Consider the following 20,846-nt stretch of genomic DNA (forward strand, 5'->3'; position numbering starts at 1 on the left):
CAGCTTTTATGTGCCAGGTTTTTTTACTGCATGAGGGTGTTCTTCTGTCTATTGGGTTCTTTTCTGCCCTTTGCTACTCAAAGTGTGGTCCATGGACCAACAGTATCAGCATCACCCAGAAGCTCTTAGAAATGCAGATGTGCCATCCGGGCTTCCTGAACCAGAATCTACATTTCACCAAGATCCCCAGGAGGTCTGCTGCATTTTAAAATTTAAGAAACTTGGACTTCCCTGGTGGTCCAGTGTTTGGGATTCTGCCAATGCAGGGGACACAGGTTTAATCCCTGGAATGGGAAGATTCCACATGCTAAGGCAGCTAAACCCATGCACCGCAACTGCTGAAGCCCAAGGCCTTAGGGCCCATGCTCCCCAACCAGAGAAGCCACCCCAATGAAAAGCCCACAACCACAACTAGAAGGCAACCCCTGCTCACTGCAACTAGCATAACCCATGTGCTGCAATGAAGACCCAGCACAGCCAAAAATAAATAAGTAAATAAATATTTTTTTAAAAGATGTCTAGTCCCACTGCCTAATACAGAAGGGCATAATTATATACAACAGAGGAAGAGATGAATTCAATGGCTGTTAACATGTCATGCATGCATGTTCAGTCGTATCCAACTCTTTGCGACCTCATGGACCCTACCCCCCAGGATCCTCTGTCCATGGGATTTCCCAGGCAAGAGTACTGTAGTGGGTTGCCATGCCCTCCTCCAGGGGATCTTCCTGACCCAGGGATTGAACTGTGTTTCCTGCACCTCCTGCGCTGCAGATGGATTCTTTACTGCTGAGCCACAGGAGAAGCCCATTAATATGTCACTCATTGCTTAGTGATGGATTTTACCAAGACATCACCAGTCCATCTCCCCGGGATGTAGTCAGTGGGTGTTTTGCCTGCTTAGTGGAACTTGATTGAGTCCATCCAGGATCTTTTCCACCAGGGAGGGGGAACTTCTGAGGGTAATAAATCTCCATCCCTGGAGCATTCAAGTGAAAAATCCTCAGCCACTGGAAGCTTAGAACTGTCAATAGTAAGACTTATTCTTAATCTTGGCTTGAAGCCCTCTCTGACATTATTGCTGTTTTGCATTTTATACTTTTTATTTTTTTCGAAAATAAGTTGGTGGAGATAGTGTGATAGCTCAACAAGAAAGTATAACATTCTCCCTTGAGAATTGACAATAAGTACATCAACCGTGAATTGGGTTGTTTAATCTTTGAAGTCCCCTAAAGCAAACTTCATGGGGAAAGGTGGAATTGTGCCAGCAGCTTTAAAAGTTAGAATTGCTTGCTTTTCTTGTTTGCTAAATGTGATGCATTTCTGACCCAGATACTCTTTTAAACCTTTACACTTAAATGATGGGTTTTATAGTTCAGGAGAGGAACAAATTCCTTCAAAGCTAAATAAAGAATTTATCCAAGAACCTTAATTTAAAAGATAAAATATTTTGAAGCAGTGACAGATACAGAAAGAACAATCTGTGTCTACTGTTTAATGACACAAAATAAAATACCTTTAACATTTTGTATTAAAAAGTAAAAGAAAAATACTTTTCAAATCATCCATCATATTGAACATACTGCATACTCAGAATGCACAGCTAGAGTAGGTACTTTCCCATAAATATTTACATACTGATGCAACATGAGTCAGTTGTTACTGTGAAATAGATCATATGCACACACTTTAAAAAGACTATAATATTTCATAAGAAGAATATATATGGGTGCATCCTCTTGTCTACGAAATTAGCCATACAACACTTGAGGCTTCTGTTGCTCCTCTAGACTTTCATTCCCCTAGTTAAGTATTACCCTGCTGTTTTAAAGCCAGTCTTTGTATATTGCTTTTTTTTTTTTAAATAATCTATCAGCTATGTAGGTAACTTTAAACAATAAATTGTCTTGTGTTGCCATGCTGTTAACTTTTTGAAGAGGATAAAACTGGATTCATTCTTCTGTGACTTGCTTTTTCTGTTCTACATTAGTTTTTGAAATCTAGCCATGTGGCTATGAATAGCTGAATTTAATTAATCTTCATGGATGTGTGGCTTTTTGATGCATATTGTACTGTATTTTACTCTTCCCTTTTACCATTTTATGTTGATGGACATTTTGATTGTGCCCATTTTTGTTTTAAAAATGCTGTAAATATATGAAGCTGCTAAGAGACATCTTGCCAGTGATTTTTTCAGTTTTTTCTTATGCATAAACTATCTGACTACTAATAAGTACAGTTAATTTAGTGAAACAACATTCAGTACTGGGGTTTTAGTGGCATGCTCCAATGGTTAAGATGAATGAATGCTCAAGAACCCACAGTTGTCACATTGTTTGTGCACATACACCTGGCCTTTGGCTTCATTACTATCTATTTAAGGATCCTAGAGAGCTAGAGGAAATGTGTTGAAAAAGGTATAATAAACCTTTCTTATGTATTTTCATAAAATTGTGTTGATATACAGAGACCTGTCTTGTTAATATGGTTTCCGAAAAGAAACAGTGTCCCTAAGATGTGTGGAATTGTGAAGTTTAAACATCCCACGAGATGATATAATGACTTTTCTTCATTACCACTTTCCTATTTTTTTAAATGTAATTCTGTGTTGGCACTGAGTGGCAAAAATAGAACTTGCAATCACAGCACTTTCTTCCTAACTAGTGTATAAATTTAGAGTAGCCTCTATAAGCATAGCTATAAATATCTAGTTGATTCCTACAGAACAGTTTCAGACACTGATTCAAATGAAGCCAGTCAACTGTATATATCTTACATCAACAGAACAGCATCTTTTTTCCTAGAGAAAGAATATATATTGCTTTTAAAATTCAAGTAAAGCCTTTGCCAGATTAAAACAAATAAGTAAAACCAAAATGGACTAATTTACTGATGTTAAATAAAAAGGTAGATACTATTTTTACTCAAGGGAAACCAGGAGAGGCAGGTCTAGGACCAATGAGCATGGAGTTCTGATTCTCAGTAGATTTATTATGTTCACAATTTTTATGCACATGTAGAACCTTTGCTCAAGGTTTCCATATTTGGCTCCATGACATGTTGGACTTTCCAATGCTGTTCTGGGTAAAGTAGGGTAGGTCAGCTACAGCTTGAGCTCTACTCCTGAAAACTCTAATGTCCAAAGGGTAGCTTCTGTCAGTATCTGTTTACTTATTTCCCTGGTGGCTCAGACGGTAAAGCGTCTGCCTACAACCTGGGAGACCCGGGTTCAATCCCTGGGTTGGGAAGATCCCCTGGAGAAGGAAATGGCAACCCACTCCAGTGTTCTTGCCTGGAGAATCCCATGGATGGAGGAGCCTGGTGGGCTACAGTCCATGGGGTCGCAAAGAGTCGGACACGACTGAGCGACTTGACTCACTTCACTCACTTATCTTCTTGCTCAGTGTCTGTCAGTACCAGAATATGTATGATGTTGACAAAGAAGTGAAGTTCATCCAATCTATGCTCTGTAACAATATTGGGACTAATAAAGCCAGTGTTCCTGGGTCATCTAGGTGAAAACCAGTTAATGATATTTGACTTTTCAAGGAAAACAATACTCCCTGTTCTGAAATACTACTTGACCAGGTTTCCTTCCCATTACTATTTTCCCTGATGGACAGTCAACTGCAAGTTTCCAATTATCATTATATGGTCAGTCGAATTTTGCTGTGATGCTTCCCCATGAAAGCAGACTACTATGGCTTGCTATTACAGTTTCTTTTTTTTTTAATTGAAGGATAATTGCTTTATAGTATTGTGTCAGTTTCAGCCAAACATCAACATTTTTTGTGTTGTTCAGTTACTAAGTCATGTCTGACTCTTTGCGACCTCTTGGACTGCAACATGCTAGGCTTCCCTGTCCTCTATTATCTCCCAGAGCTTGCTCAAACTCATGTCCATTAATTTGGTGATGCCACCCAACCATCTTGTCCTCTTTGTCCCCTTCTCTCCCTGCCCTCAGTCTTTCCCTGCAGCAGGGTCTTTTCTGATCAGTTGACTCTTAGTATCAGGTGGCCAGAGTATTGGAACTTCAACGTGAGTCTTTCCAATGAATATTCAAGGTTGATTTCCTTTAGGATTGACCAGTTTGGTCTCCTGTTATCCAAGGGACTCTCAAGAGTCTTCTCCTGCACTACAATTTAAAGGCATCAATTCTTTGGGGTTCAGACTTCTTTATGGTCCAACTCTAACATCCATATATGACTACTGGGAAAATCATAGCTTTAACTATATGGACCTTTGTCAGCAAAGTGATGTCTCTGCTTTATAATACACTGTAATGGCTTGTCATAGCTTTTCTTCCAAGGAGCAAGCATCTTTTAATTTCATGGCTGTAGTCACTGTCCACAGTGATTTTGGTACCCAAGAGAATAAAATTAATAAAATCTGTCACTGTTTCCAGTTTTTCCCCATCTAGTTACTATTAAGTGATGGGACCAGATGCCATGATCTTAGATTTTGAAATGTTGAGTTTTAGCCAGCTCTCCTCCTTATAGTTAGGGTGACTATATAATTTCAGGACACTTTAGCAATGAAAGAGGTGATTTCAGTAATTATTGCAGGACCACAGCCTAAACCAAGGCTCTCTGGCCACCTGAAAATCTATTCCATCTTTGGCCTGGCAATCTCAGAGCACACTATCTTACAGTAAAAAGGGTCATCTATAAAATAACAATATTTCTAAAAGTCCCATCAGAGTTCTGTGATCTAGGTATCACTTTTTAAAATTTTATACACCCTCCTGGGTGTCTTTTCGGGGCTGTGCTGGGTCTTTGTTGAGGCATCCAGACTTTCTCTAGCTGTGGCACACAGGCTTTGTTGCCCCACTGCATGTGGAATCTTAGTTCTCTGGCCAGAGATCGAACCCACATCCCCTGCACTGGGAGGCGAATTTTTAATCACTGGGCCACCAGGGAAGTCACAAGCTATCCCTTTTTCCTTTTTGCCTTTTCTTAGTCTGAACTTTTTTTGTAATTTTCCTCCAACAGCAGTTTCACTAATAGTCTGTTGTACATAAATTTTTGGTGCCTGCTATTAGCGGTAGTGGAAAGTAAAGCTTTAATAAATTCCCTTCTATTGAATCTTTGTACTGCTCAATAGCATACTTGCACTATGGAGTTGGGGAATATTAAGTTATGTTCAAAATCCCCTGAGTGTCCTTCTGTAAAACGTTAACAGGCCAGTGAGCCTATGACAAGTCTAATGAAGTCTCATCTGAGGACCCATTCTGGTGTATTGACATAAATGACAATTTATCTGACATCCTCAGAGGTACTTAAACTTCTGAGTCCCTCAATCATGATGGATATCTTTCATTAATTTAGCAGTAACTACTCATTGTCCACTTCACTGTCCATCCCAAATCAGGTCATTGATGAATGGCCCACTAGGGCTTTGGGGCAACCATCTGTATGGAAAAATGTCTCCTGCCCCAAGCTTCTCTTGGGCTGTGGTACCCTTACTTCTTGACTTTTATATCATACCTGGAGAATAGAACACTCATTGGTTTGACCTTTCCTTCTCTGAAGTTTCACTTTCAGAAAGTTTTCCTTGTGACTACTGGATATGTTTTTTCTTTGTCCTAACAGGTATAGTTAGATACTGTGACGTGTTCTGGATGAGTTTGAGGATGGCGATCTGGAGAAAAGGAAGAAAACAGAAAAGGATTAACAGGGATTTCACAAAATTATTTATTGACTTCATGTTTCCTATGTTTTATCCTAACAGTCTTGGTTACTAAGTGCAGTAAGTAGAAGTCACCTAGAAGATGCAAGGGCTTCCTAGGTGGTTTAGCAGTAAAGAACCCGTCTGCCAGTGCAGGAGTTGTAAGAGACATGAGTTCAATTCCTGGATCAGGAAGATCCCCTGGAGGAGGGCATGGCAGCCCACTTCAATATTCTTGCCTGGAGAATCCCACAGACAGAGGATCTGGCAGGCTATGGTCCGTGGGGTCGCAAAGAGTTGGACATGACTGAAGCGACTTAGCACAGCACACAGCACAGCATATACCATATAAACACATACCAAGTTTCTGCCAAATATATCCAGTCCTTCAGAAATCCCCTTATAAATGAAAAAGTGTGTGTTTTCACATAAGACAAGAAAATGGTAAAGGAAAGCTGCAGAGTTAAACACTTCTTTATGATACAACGTTAAAATTGAAATGTCAAAGTCCCTTTGAAGTTCATTTCTGAGGTTCCATTGTGCCTTTAATGGTTTCAACCTGATGCAGTCCTTGGTTTGTTTTGAATTCTATTTGTCAGAAATACAAACCATTAAAGCCTCAGTCACTGAAAGAAAAGTATAGAAAAACTGTGTGTATTTTATGAAAATTCTTAGGCAGAAAGCTAGCATCCATTATGCAGGAACAAGAAGAGGCTCTGTCTTCAGTTCTTGCTCTTTGAAAGTACACCAGCAATTTCAAGACACAAGTACAAAGAGAGATGAATGAAAAACACATAAGTACAATGAGAAAAATCTTTACTTTGTAAAATTACTTATTCCTTTTGATTTAAAAAATAAGAATCTTATAAAATAACCCAAAACTGTAAATATTAACATAAGAATTTCTGAATATTAAAATTATTGGAAAATACAAAGCAAAATAGTTAAAATAGTTCTATAAATGATATAAATGAAATATTGTAAGGCAAAGAATAAATAAAATAGGTAAATTTCTTGTCAAGCATAAAATTTGCTTGACAATTTTTGGGAATTATTACAATGTTAATCATTTAGAATATTGTCCTTGTTTTATATTTGCAGATGAAAATAAAGTGTTCAATTCAGTAAACACTTTGTGCTTTTTTCCTATGTAGAGTTGTAGCTTTCACTCTGAGGAAGCTGCCTCTGCATGGGAGTTTTGCATGTGGGTGGGTTGCTGCTACTGCTGCTGCTAAGTTGCTTCAGTCGTGTCCGACTCTGTGTGACCCCAAAGACGGCAGCCCACCAGGCTCCCTGGTCCCTGGGATTCTCCAGGCAAGAACACTGGAGTGGGTTGCCATTTCCTTCTCCAACGCATGAAAGTGAAAAGTGAAAGTGAAGGCGCTCAGTCGTGTCTGACTCTTCGCGACCCCATGGACTGCAGCCTACCAGGCTCCTCCACCCATGAGATTTTCCAGGCAAGAGTACTGGAGTGGGGTGCCATTGTTAGTAGGGGTAATTCTTTGCAACAACACCTGGAAGGTTGAAAGAGTAACTGTGATGGGCAGAGAGACAAGTTGAACTGCAGTGCAGTTGCAGCAGAAGCCTCTGAAGGCCCCAAGGGGTTCTCTGAAACAGGCGTGCACTTTAAGGAGGTCCCAGTTGAAAAAAATGGTGTGCAGCCACTGTGTTGCATCACTCCATTGCATCCTCGGGCACTGTTGTTCCTGAGGACAGACACAGCCTTATGAGAGCTAGCTCTCTGAAGCCTAGCTGTTCCTAGGGAGGGCCTCAGTCTTGAATAGAGGGGAGTAATGGGATCTGGACTCTGTACAGCAGGTTTCTCCAAATTGTTGCCTTTTACAGAAGCATTTCACGGTGACAGCATCCTCTTAGCCTAACTTTCTCCATCCTCTCCTACACTGGCAGTCTTGCAGTAGGCAAATCTAAGAACCTGTGATTTCTTTAGGAGACAATTTAGGGGAGGGTGAGAGGACACTCAGAACCCTGCTGGCCCTACAAGAGGAAAAGAAAGCGGCTCTGAACCCCACTTGCTTTGATTTTGATTTTAAAGTCTTGTCCTTGTTCATAATCATCCTAAGAACATTATCTCTTGGGAGACCCAGGAGGATAAAACAGAACTACTCTGTAGGAATTGTGGTTGGTAACTGTACAGCAAACCCATTAATGGCTGTAACAGAATTTGTAAATTTGACTCTTATTATTGAAATTAATCAAAGGTTATTTCTTTTTTTCCATAGAACATTGTGTTGCTTGTTTTCTCCATTATTCACAATGCTGTATGGTTATGAGATATTGTTAATTTGTTTGTGTATTCATGTTGAAATATATTTGACTAAAATGCCTAATTAAAAAAAGAAAAGTAAGTATAAATTGCTATTAGACCAGTTATTATCAAAAGTGTTTTAAAATATGCCTGTGAATTCACACATGTGGATATTTAACAATATTTAGATGAATGGAGGGTATCCAGGTCAATTCTCAATTTAAGATTATTTTCAAGAATTTGAAATTTATTAAGTCCTCTTATGCCTATAATTTTTTTCCTGATTCTGCTCTCACTTGCCTTTAGTTCATCTAGTTTAACATCATGCTAAAAGGAGTGATGTCTTAAACGTGCTTTCAAAAAAGAAATCAGACTGCTTAAATTAAAAGTGCAGTTACTCTATTTGTCAGATTTCACATCTTCCCTTCCTCTCATCTCTCTGTAAGCCTGGCTTTAGTCATTATTTTTACAGTTTACCAATACCAACACATTTTGTTCTTGTCACCTCTCCACCACCCTATCCATGGGTGATGTGACCTTCTCAAATGGTGTTGTTCAGTAACCAAATCATGTCCGACTCTTTGGGACCCCATAGATTCCAGCATGCTAGGCTTCCCTGTCCTTCACTATTTCCCAGAGTTTGCTCAAACTCGTGTACATTGAGTCGGTGATACCATCCAACCATCTCATCCTCTGTTGTCCCCCTCTCTTCTTGCCCTCAATCTTTCCCAGAATCAGGATCTTTTCCAATAAGTCAGCTCTTCAAATCAAGTGGTCTAAGTATGAGTGCTTCAGTGTCAGTCCTTCCAATGAATATTCAGGGTTGATATCCTCTAGGATTGACTGGTTTGATCTTCTTGGTGTCCAAGGAACTCTTAAGAGTCTTCTCCAGCACAGTTTGAAAGCACCAGTTCTTCGGCTCTTGGCCTTTTTTATGGTCCAGCTCTCACATCTGTACATGACTACTGGACAAACCATAGCTTTGACTAAATGGACCTTTGCTGGCAAAGTGATGTGTCTGCTTTTTGATATGCTGTCTAGGTTTGCCATAGCTTTTCTTGCTTCAGGTATCTACTAGCAAATGGAGGTAACAATTTTTGCTAATGAGAAATACTGTACAATATTTTTTCATAAAACTGTTCTTTTTTTTTCTCCTCTGTCTCCGTGTTCATTCAGGCTGTCCTGACAACAACAGCTCTCACCCTGGATGTACTAATTCCCTGGGTGGATTTCAGGGCTGCCTGAGGCTAATTTCCATTGGCGACGAAGCAATGGATCCCATCTCCGTACAGCAGGGGGCGCTAGGGAGTTTCCGTGACCTCCAGATAGACACCTGTGGCCTCACAGATAGGTAGGCAACCGTCAGCATGCCTATTTTCAGGGTGCTTTTTGTTTGTTTGTTTGTTTTAATGTTTAATTGGATGGTATTTGTTTTACAATGTTGTGTTGGTTTCTGCCATACAACAATGTGAACCAGCCATAAGTATACATGTGTCCCCTCCCTCTTGAACCTCCCTCCTTCCCCCACCCCATCTCACCCCTCTAGGTTGAGCACCAGCTTGAGCTCCCTGCATCATATGGCAAATTCCCACTGGCTACCTCTTAATGTTTTATATATGGTAATGTATATATTTCAATGCTACTCTCTCAGTTCATCCCACCCCCTGCTGTTTTCAATTTTTGATAGTAGATTAGAAATAAATAAACTGGTGAAAAAGAGCATCTTCTTGCCTTTTCTCCATTCCCAACATTCTATTCCATAGGGGAAAATTATATTTATACAGAAAACAAAAATGAAAAACTTTAAGTAATCGTTTCTTTCCAATGATACTTTTTTAGAATACACACTGTCATGAATTTTCCTTGTATATGCCTCCAGGCTACTTAATTCATACAGAATACTACTGATGCTGTTATAATTATTGATGACTATATACTTTAGAAATTTTTAACACTTCAGAGAACAGATTAGAATATTCTTAAGAGATCATGAAGGACCCAGAAATAAAAATTCTGTGTGGTTAGCTGCATTCACCTTGCATTCTCTATTCTATAGGAAAAATGAAAAGCAACTCTTTCTTTGATAAAAATTGAAGCTTTAGGGATTTCTAGTGATGGACACGACTGAGTGACTTCCCTTTCACTTTTCACTTTCATACATTGGAGAAAGAAATGGCAACCCACTCCAGTGTTCTTACCTGGAGAATTCCATGGGCGGGGGAGCCTGGTGGGCTGCCGTCTATGGGGTCACACAGAGTCGGACATGACTGAAGTGACTTAGCAGCAGCAGCAACAGTGATGTTGTAAACACAGCAAAGAGTGGAGAGTATTCAGTTGCCACATACTGAGCATAGTACCACTTTACTGGAGAAGATAAAGGCAAAGCTTTTAAAAGCAAAGCTTTAAAACAATAACATATTAAAATTTCTAAGCATTGCAACTTTACCAAAGTTATTTGTTAGCCCTACTATCAGGCTTTTAAGTCATTTTGGCTAAAAGGGATGGCTTAATCATCACACATGCACCTTTTTTATGTGCCTAGTATGTCTGACTTCTCTGCAATAGCAGTGCATTAAGTTTGTGTTGAACAAATGTACACACCCCAGACATCCCCACACATCCACACACAGGGCACTTTTCAAAAGTTCACACTGCACAGGGTCCGTTGTGGAGTAAATCTAATCCAAATTTAACACTAATTGAATTTCCCTGTCATTGCCAATTAACTACAAGTTACAGCTCAATTTAGCAATGTATGAGAAGATCACAAATTCCCAGTATGTGAAATACTGACTCACAAGAACTTGATGCTTTAATGCAAATGCCCATGGCCGTATGTTCACATTCTATTCATTTGTAGTGGAAAAGATGATTTAAATAATTTAGAGAAAACTCTTAATACTAATTTTCAGATTATTAAAAAATTTTGGCACAGAACTATAGCATCATCTGTAAGTTTTAATTGCAGTCATCTCTGGAATCTTGAGTCTTGGGAGAGGGCTAGAAATGTTCTTTTGGACATAGAGTGCTGCCCTCACCCATGGAAATGACTTAGTAGGGCAAGAGGGTGAGAGGTCAAGTTCACAGGCAGTGACAGAGTTGTCACTTCAGTCAGGAAGCTCAAAGAAAGTTATTTTAGTCCCTGGAGAATTCCATCCCAGCATATGTTGCAATCACAATATTTTTCTCACATAATGGTGGTCCCTTTGTGCATAAAAATTTCTTGTCCAAAAATAAAAAGGGAAACAAACATATCTATGTGTGTGTGACCAAAATAGAAAATAGAAACATTTTCCACATCACATTTTAAGATTTTCAGATATATGTACTAATCTATGGAGACTACTGTAGTGTCAAGCTATCTTCTATAAAATTCAGGTTCATAGCAACTTTGTAAGTGGGTATAAAAATAGCTGTTGGAACTTTGGATGGCCTATATAGTCACTAATTGTAATTTTTTATGGCTCAACATCTAAAGAAATGTCCTTATTCTCCATTCTTCTTATTACTAAAAATGTTCATTTTCCTCAGCCCTTTAGTCCATACCTACTAACTGCATGTCCAATGTACCATGAAATAGATTCACTTAAAAGCTCAGCAAAGCAGACACCCATGCCTGGGCTGTCTTTGGGTGCTGTGCACTGTGCTCGGCCATCCGCCTAGCCCACAGCTCTGCTGCCCCGAGCAAGTCCTAATGTGCTCAAGTGAAGCTGAGCTTTATTATTAAAACACAGCTAGTTTTACAACTTCTATCCATCAGGCACAGGAATTAATAATTCATTGTGGCATTCCTCCTCACACTGCAAATACTGCAAAGATGTTTGAAATCTAAGGTGTGCTTAGAAAACTTTCCTGAGCCACACAAGGACTTGTCCTCATGACACTCTGCCTTCCTGCGGCTCTGATGTCACTTTACAGGGAAGAATTCCCTGTCCTTTGGGACGGGGCTGTGGGGTAAGGATAGCAGTGAGGAGAGATTGTGTCTTACATTCTCTGGGTTTTGGACATTAGGATTTCACGTGGTGTGACTCAGGCTACATAGCCCCTTGCAGGTTCCTCTTAGGCTCGAGAATTTGCCATCCACAGCCATGGACTGTGTTGATGGGGTCACTTTTGCCAGTTCCACTGCTTTTGATCTAACATTAACCTAGATGCTAAATGCAAAATTGTGAAACCTACCTCTTGTTTTTTTAATAAACAATACATTTAAAAGAAAATTAATTATCACAAACTCAAACATTTTGTTTTTGAAAAAATCTTATACCCAAACAATTTTAGATAACCCTATAATATGCTTTATCATAGAAGAGTCATCTTCATCCTATTAAAAAGTATGGAATCTATTTAAGCAAGATTTTGGAGAGTTTCAACTTCTCAAACAAAAAAAAAAAAGGCCAAGAAGCCGCTTTGTTCAAATGAGGGGCAAAGGGGATGGGCCCTGCTTGGGTCAGGCCACCTCTTCAGCCCCAAGAGGATCTGCAGAACACCATCTGAAATACCACCACTCCAGATACGTGGCAACTTTGCTCTTGACTGTCCATTTCTTTATTATTGTAATTTTCTGACTGTCAAGTTATGGATAAGGGCTTCCCTGGTGGCTCAGTGGTAAAGAATCCACCTGCAATGCAGGAGACTCAGATTGGATCCCAGGGTTCGGGAAGATCCCCTAGAGAAGGAAATGGCAACCCATTTCTAGGATTCTTGCCTGAAAAAATTCCATGGACAGAGGAGCCTGCCAAGCTACAGTCCATGGGGTTGCAAAAGAGTCAGACACAATTTAGCAACTAAACAACAACAACTAAGGTATGGATACTCCATCCTATGCATTCATCTAGTAGACCTCTTCAGAAAGATAAATAATGTGGATACCATTTATTCTACATGTGAATCCCACTGGTATAAACTGATTTTGAAGCTCACAATCTTAAAGTTGACAAGCTATTCTGAAATTTGTCAATAATTAACAATAAGCATCTCCAGGAAATATTTCAAAAAATCTAATATTTATCCTTTTATTTTTTAAGTAAAAATGAGTTTGCCTATTTCTAGTTCTTACTGACAGCTACGATTTTTTTCTATACTTTTCCAAAGAAAGTCAAAATAATTGTTTGGTTACATCTACTGGAATTTCAGTGTTTGGGTGCATAATTTGTACAGTATTAGAGGAGAAAAAAATCATAAAATAGCCAGATGTTCCCTTTCATCTTTTGTTTTTGTACTTTCTTCCTAATGATGTTTGTTTTGCCTTTGCTGATTTCCAGATAAGTGACGGTAGGGGAGCAGAGTGGGATGAAATAGGGGGTGTATACTGATCTCTGTGCATTTCTACATGTTCACACTGTACTGTCTTCCAAGCAAAGTTCCTTTCATTATTGTAAATCTCTCTTGTTCTTAGTACAATTTGTAGTAGTTTGTTATGGCACTACAAGAAAAATAATACAATATTAATGTAAAATTATTTATAAATTTATATACACATATTTTGCAGAAGGAAATGACAACCTGCTCCAGTATTCTTACCTGGGAAATCCCATGGACAGAGAAGCCTGGTGGGCTACAGTCCATGGGTTTGCAGAGAATTGGACATGACTGAGCAACTAAGCATACGCACATATTTTTTTTTTTTAGTAAATTTCATATACTTGCCTGTATTGATTGAGTCCCTTACAATGAACATTTTAAATTAAAACACTTCATTTTTTAGAGCAGTTTTAGGCTTGCAGAAAGTATAGAGAGTTCTCCTCTATCTCTTTTTTTCCAGTCTCCCCACACACAGTTTCTGTATTTTTAACATCTTGCATCAGTGATGTACACTTATTAGAATTGATGAAATGATACTGATACATTTTTGTTAACCAAAGTCCCTGCTTTACATGGGCTTCCCAGCTGGTAAAGAATCCACCTGCAACGCAGGAGACCTAGGTTCGATTCCTGGGTTGGGAAGATCCCCTGGAAAAGGGAAAGGCTACTACTGCTCCAGTATTCTGGCCTGGAGAATTCCATGGCCTATAGTTCATGGAGTCACAAAGAGTTGGACACGACTAAGTGACTTTCACATACACACTGATTTACATTATAGTTCATTCTTTGTGTTAGACAGTTCTATATGGTTTTACAAATGCATACTGTTATGTCTTCACCATTATGGTATCATGTAGAGTAGTTTCACTGCCCTAAAAATCTTACATGCATCACCTATTCAATCATCCCTCCCTCTTCCCAGCCTCCAGCCTGGAAATTACCAATCATTTTACTCTCTTCATAGTTGTGCCAATTCCAGATGTCATGTATAGGAATCATGTGCTACATACATAGCCTTTCATTTAATAACATAAATTTAAGTTTCTTCCATGTGTTTTGTGAATGGACAGCTCATTTGTTTTTAGAGCTAAACAATATTATATACCTCAAGTTTATCCACTCACCCGAAGGACATCTTGGTTCCTTCCAGGTTTTCACAATTAGCAAAGCTGCTATAAAAATTTACGTGCATGTTTTGTATGGACGTTTTCAGCTCATCTAAGTAAATATCAGGGAGCCCAATTACTGGATCATGTAGTAAGAAGATGTTGAGTTTTGTGAAATATTGTCAAACTGCCTTACAGAATGTCTGTGTCATTTTGCATTCCCACCAACAATGAATGAGAGCTCCTATTCTCCTCATCCCTGCCGATATTTGGTGTTGTCAGTGTTTTGGATTTTTGCTTTCCTAACAAGTCTATAGTGTTATCTCATTGCTTTAATTTGCATTTCTCTACTGACATATGATGCTGGAGATCTTTCTGTCTTTTTATTTGCAGTCTTGGTACCTTCTTTAGTCAGGTGTCTATTCAGATCTTTTGCCCAAGTTTTTAATTGGTTATGTTCTTCTTGTTGAATTTTAAGTGCGTGCATGCATGCTCAGTTGCTGTTGTGTCAGATTCTTGCAAATCCATGGACTGTATAACCTGCCAGACTCCTCTGTCCATGGGAATATTGTAGCAGGTTGCCATTTCTTTCTCCAGTTCTTCCTGTATTTTATACCCCAATCTTTGTTAGATATATGTTTTATAAAAGCTACCTATTAGTCTATAGCTTATCTTTTCATTCTCTTAGTATAATTCATAGAAAAGATTTTACAAATTTTACTGAAGTGCAAATTACCATTTTTTTCTTTTGTTGACTGTATCTGAAAAGTTACTGCCAAACCAAGGACACTTAGATTTTCTCCTGTTATATTCTGAGAGCTTAACTGTTTTGCATCTTGCATTGAAAATTTCTGAGATCTAGTCTGAGTTCAATGTTGTGAAAGATGTAAAACCTGTGTTTATAATATTATTTTTTTGCATGTGGAGGCCCAGTTGTTTTAGCAGTGTTTGCTGAAAAAATTGTCCTTTCTTCAGTGAATTGCCTTTGCAGCTTTGTTAAAGATGAGTTGATTATATTTGTGTGAACCTGTTTCTGGACCTTCTATGCTGTGCCATTAGTCTGTTTGTTCTCTTGCCAGTGCCACATGGCCTTGATTTCTGTAGCTTTATAAAAAATCTTGAAGTGGGGTAATGTTAGTTCTTTGATCTTTTTCATTTTTAATATTCTCTTGGATCTTTTACTTTTACATATAAACTTTAGAATTAGTTTGTTGACATCCATAAAATTACATGCAGTGATTTTGATTAAGATTCTTTGCCTCTATAGATCAAATTGGGAATAACTGAAATCTTGACAATTTTGAAACTTACTCTCCATGAACATGAAATAGCCCCACTTATTTAGATTATTTTTGTTCATCAGAATCTTATAGTTTTTCTCATATATATCTTGCATATGTCTTGTTATATTTGTATCTAAGTATTCTATTTTTTGATGGTGTTAATGTAAGTGCTGTGTTTTTTTATTTTAGATTTCAGTTCATAGTTCATTTATAAGAAATAATCCTGCACCTTTGTTCTCATCACTTATTAGTTTCAGAAGTTTTTTTGTTTATTATTTCAGAATTTCTCCATAGACATTCATGTCATCTGTGAACAAAGATAGTTTTATTTTTTCCTTCCCAGTCTACATATCTTTTATTCCATTTTTTTGTCTGATTGCATTAGCTAAGATTTCCAGTATGATGTTTAAATAAGAGTGGTGAGAGCAAATCTTTGCTTTGCCCCTACACTTAGAAGAAAGCATCTTGTTTCTCTCCAATGATATGACGTTGCTCTAGGGTTTTGAAAGGTTTTTTTAAATCAAGTTGATGAAATTGCTCTCTATTACTAGTTTCCCTAGGTGTTTTGTTGTTACTGTTTTTGTTTTGTATTTTATCATGAATTGGTGTTAGAGTTTGTCAAATACTTTTTTTGCATCTACTGATGTGAACTTATAGTTTTTCTTCTTTAGCTTATTTGTGTAATAGATTACATTAATTTTCAATTTTTTTTTCCAGATTTTGGAGCAGCCTTTATACTTGCAATAAATTCCCCTTGATTATGTTGTATATATTTTTATACATATTTGAATTCAATTTTCTATTACTTTGAGGATAGCATTTATTTTTGATAATGAAAAATTAAATAACCTCTTACAATTAAAATTTTAATCTTATAAACAAACATTAAAATCTCACCTTTGATTTTGATAAGTGAGATGTAACAGTGTCCATGAGACATAAATGGTTATCTGGTTTACCTGAGTGATTTTGTGGTGTATTCAATTATATGGGGAAAAATAAAAATAAGGCCCTCCATCACAAGTGCTCTCTAATTCCTGTGGGCATCCTCACTTTGACTAAAGTAGATGACATTCAGAATCCCTGGCACTGTGATACTACATGGATAAAAAAAAGTGTCTCCGTTTTCCTGCCTTCTTCCCTTCTCTTTAAAATGTTTTCTTATGTACTAAGTCAACATGGCAATATATTACAGTGTGGTATACATAATACATCAGCTAGTTTTGGCTGCACAATAGATTATCCTTAAAGCTTACTAGCCCAAAACAGCAGCTGTTTGTTTATCTCACAATTCTGTATTTGCTGCTGGGCTCTCTTGTACATCTGTGGTTGCCTGAAGGTTCAGCTGACAGCTGCTAGACTTATAATCCTCCCATTCACTTGTCCTATGGTTTTGAACCCCCCAGAGTGACTGGACCACATGAACCAACCCAGGTTTCTTCGTGTGGTTGTGCTTTCAGGGTTCAAAACTCAGTAAGAGAGAAAGCCCGCTGCCCAAGCACTTTTCTAGCCTCTGCTGTGTCAGTTTGCTAGTGCCTCATTGATCCAAGCAGGTCACATGCCCAACCCTGATTCAAGATGGAGAAGTAAGCCATACCTTTTGATGGAAGTATCTATAGGACGCACTGCAGGGACATGGAAGCAAGGACAGAAAATATGTTATTTGTGGCCACTGCAGGCAATTTATATCCTTGTCATGTATGAAAATTAATCTTGCCTTATTTGTGAAAAAGCAAACACGTTTTCTGATGTAATAAGATGTGTAGAAAATTTGCCTGTCATAAATACATGACAGTTGTTAGCATCTAATGGATTTTTTAGTCTGTAATTGATATTACATTTGGAAATTTCTATGACAGACCCAGCAAGTGTTGTCCATGTTGTTTTCTGGTCAATTCACTGCTGTTATCTATCTTTAATTACAACATTTTAAGATACAATTTATCATGACCAAATGTGAGAAATAGTGCTGTGTCTGCTTTCTCCTAGGTGTTTGCCCAGCTATTGTGAACATGGTGGTGTATGTTCCCAGTCCTGGAACACCTTCTCCTGCGACTGTATGCACACTGGTTACACAGGTGCAACCTGCCATTCCTGTAAGCCTCATCCTCCTCTGTCTTGATTTCCATGTAGCTCTGTTTTTCTTTCCATTATTTTGTGTATATGTGCATGTCTGTGCAACTCTGTGCTAGAAAGCAACAACAAAAATAATTACTTTAGACATTAATTCTTGTCTTATTTATTTTTTTAACCTTTTATGCTTTTCATTTTGCATTATTTCATATGAGTGGTAAGGCAGCTTACAGAAATACATGTATCCTAAGACAGGAAAAATAGTAGGTAAAAGAAAATAAGGATAAGAAAATAAAATATAGTCAAAGGTAAAAATAAAATCTAGAATTCATGTTTTATAAACAATGTTTATAAAATTAAGCAGGAAGAATCTCAGAAGTGCAGGGTGGAAGCTAACCTGGTTGGGTTTCTCAATATCAGTAAGAAGCCAGGTGAACACTCAGGTCCGTTTGGAATCTTGATGTTCTTTATGATGATGGTGGTGGTATTGGTGGTGATGATGATGATGGTTATATACTGGAACTGTACTTGCATAATTCTAGCTCTCTTCTTATTTCAACTCCTTTAATCCTTGAAACAACTCTAGGAGATAAATGTCCAATTATCTATGTTTTGCACTTGAGAAGCTAAGTTGTTTACCCAATGTCACACTCTCGATCACCTCTCATTGGTACTTCTTTTGTTTAGAACATCAGTCTCTTTTCTGAAGAATTATTCTTTCATCTTTAAAGCTAACAAATCTTTATGGACGACTAATCCATTATCTATAAGAAACTTATGACAGAAAGCCCTTAAATGTCCTTGGTTTTCTAATTATTGGCTGTTGTTTAAGCTTTTGTTTTATTGTCTTCCTTATTTCCTTTTCATTACTGACACTTCTGAAGCCCTTCTCCCATAGCACCCCTCCCTCTTGGTCTTTAGAGACAGCATGATATGAAAATTCACTCATCTCACTACATTCAGTCCCTCCTACTGGGAGAATACATTGCACTGTTAAGAACTCTTCCCTGTGAATTATTTAATTCTAGTTCCACATGTGGGAGAAAAGCAGAAATTAGATTGGCATAAATTTGTCATTTTGGGAAGTGAATCCCAGGGAGGCAGGCACTGGGGTGAGACCCCTGAGTCCCTACCACCGAGGGTTCTGCAGAGGAACTCAAAGTCTCTTGGAAGACCAAGGGAGATGATTCATGCCCTAAATATCCCCTAAACAAGTTCAGCCAGAGTGATCCTACCTGCAACTCAATTTGCTATACTAGTGCCGAGTAAGAATTTGCCAGGATAACTCTTTATTTGAAAGGACCTAGACATCTGGGAAACCTGAAGCTAAGTGATTTTGCCGAGTCACAGTTTGGAATAGGGTAATCTCTTTCTTAGAGTGTTCTTCATCACACTTATATGAAGCAGATATCAACTGAATATTAATGATTAAGGAGAGATGGCTAAATGTTATCAGTAACTGTGGTCTAAATATCATTCCAAACAGCTCTGTAGCATAAAGATTTAAAACTACAGACATACATTATGTATTTTATACATATTATACATCCTGTTACACATATGTAAGGTTTTCTGCTTGTGGCCCATGATTTGGTCTAATAATTGAATTGACTTTCTTGAAATTCTGCAATTGATCAGTCACATAAAGATGAGATATTACCAAATCAATGTAAGTGATCACAAGACCATTATTTTGGAGTCTAAGTACACAGTTAGTACATGTGTATGTTCTTGTTTAAAGCAAGTTTCCTCCTTTGTCATTCCTCCACTTCTCTTGTATTCCTAGGCAATTGCAGCCCCAACACAACACAGACACTGTTATCAGTCTATGTGTATCCCTCTGGACACTTTCCTAAGTGGTTATAACCATGTGTTTATATGATAGAAATGTCAATGTGAGTGGCCAAAATGCAAGCATGGTGGAAAAGCAATCCATATTGCTTTTCCATCAGTGTCTCTGTGTCCATCAGTATAAATGATGGTAACCATAATGTTGATTTGGGGGCAGTCTAACTTGATACATTTGATACTTGGCCATATTTAATAAGAGGATTTTTTCCTTTATAAAACCTCTGGACAAAAAGCATTCCCTTCATGTTCTTGTTCTTTGAGATGAGAGAACAACAACCTCTAAACTTCTCCCAGGATTTTTCTTGATTATTTGAAATAAGCAAAGTTAGAAATGTAGGTAATCCAGTCATTATAGCACGGCATAAAGCCATATCCTACTAGGATCACTCTAGTTTGTGGATCTTGTCTAACTACCACCCGAGTCTCTCTGTGCGGATGCCAGACTTGATCCTTAGAGCTGACTTAAAGATCCAGTCCAACTCTGTGCCAGAATTAGTGCCACACTTCCCTCCCAGCAGCCTTTAGCAGCTTTTCAGGTTTTCAAAGGGTTTGTCCTGTCAAGGCAAAGGGTGATGCGCAAGAGAGCTGTTACTCAATTGATCATTCATTTCCATGTATGCTGAATATTAACTGAGTTCATCATCTACAGATGCTAATCACTTGCCTTGTAAACATTCATTGTATACATAGAAAATTCATTTATGAATTAGGATAAATTGAAACTACAAAGAGACTTTTCATATATATTATATATATTTCTTTGAATTTTGATTTTCTTGAATAATCATTTCCAAAGCATTTTAGGATGTTTCTTTTTATTTTTTTAATTTTTTGACAGTTTATTTTTATTTTATTTTACTTTTTACTTTACAATACTGTATTGGTTTTGCCATACATCAACATGAATCCACCACAGGTGTATATAAGTTCCCACTCCTGAACCCCCCTCCCATCTCCCTCCCCATACCATCCTTCTGGGTTATCCCAGTGCACCAGCCCCAAGCATCCTGTATCCTGCATCAAACCTAGACTGGCGATTTGTTTCTTATATGATATTATACATGTTTCAATGCCATTCTCCCAAATCATCCTGCCCTATCCCTCTCCCACAGAGTCAAAAAGTCTGTTCTGTACATCTGCGTCTCTTTTGCTGTCTCGCATACAGGGTTATTGCTACCATCTTCCTAAATTCCATATATATGTGTTAGTATACTGTATTGGTGTTTTTCTTTCTGGCTTACTTCAGTCTGTATAATCAGCTCCAGTTTCATCCACCTCATTAGAACTGATTCAAATGTA

The 20,846-nt window shown here is 38.0% G+C and overlaps 1 protein-coding gene across 2 annotated transcripts in view; it reads left to right on the plus strand.

The window, feature by feature from the left end:
* LOC138080855 (contactin-associated protein-like 3) overlaps positions 1–20,846 on the plus strand; it is a 185,463-nt gene that overhangs the window by 95,331 nt on the left and 69,286 nt on the right. For both annotated transcript variants that reach the window (XM_068973702.1, XM_068973703.1), the window contains exons 9-10: positions 9,110–9,284; positions 17,613–17,719. In XM_068973702.1, the coding sequence (XP_068829803.1) occupies positions 9,110–9,284; positions 17,613–17,719 (282 nt within the window). The remainder of the gene's footprint in view (positions 1–9,109; positions 9,285–17,612; positions 17,720–20,846) is intronic.

Source organism: Capricornis sumatraensis, chromosome 6 (assembly GCF_032405125.1).
Source record: "Capricornis sumatraensis isolate serow.1 chromosome 6, serow.2, whole genome shotgun sequence".
NCBI lineage: Eukaryota > Metazoa > Chordata > Mammalia > Artiodactyla > Bovidae > Capricornis > Capricornis sumatraensis.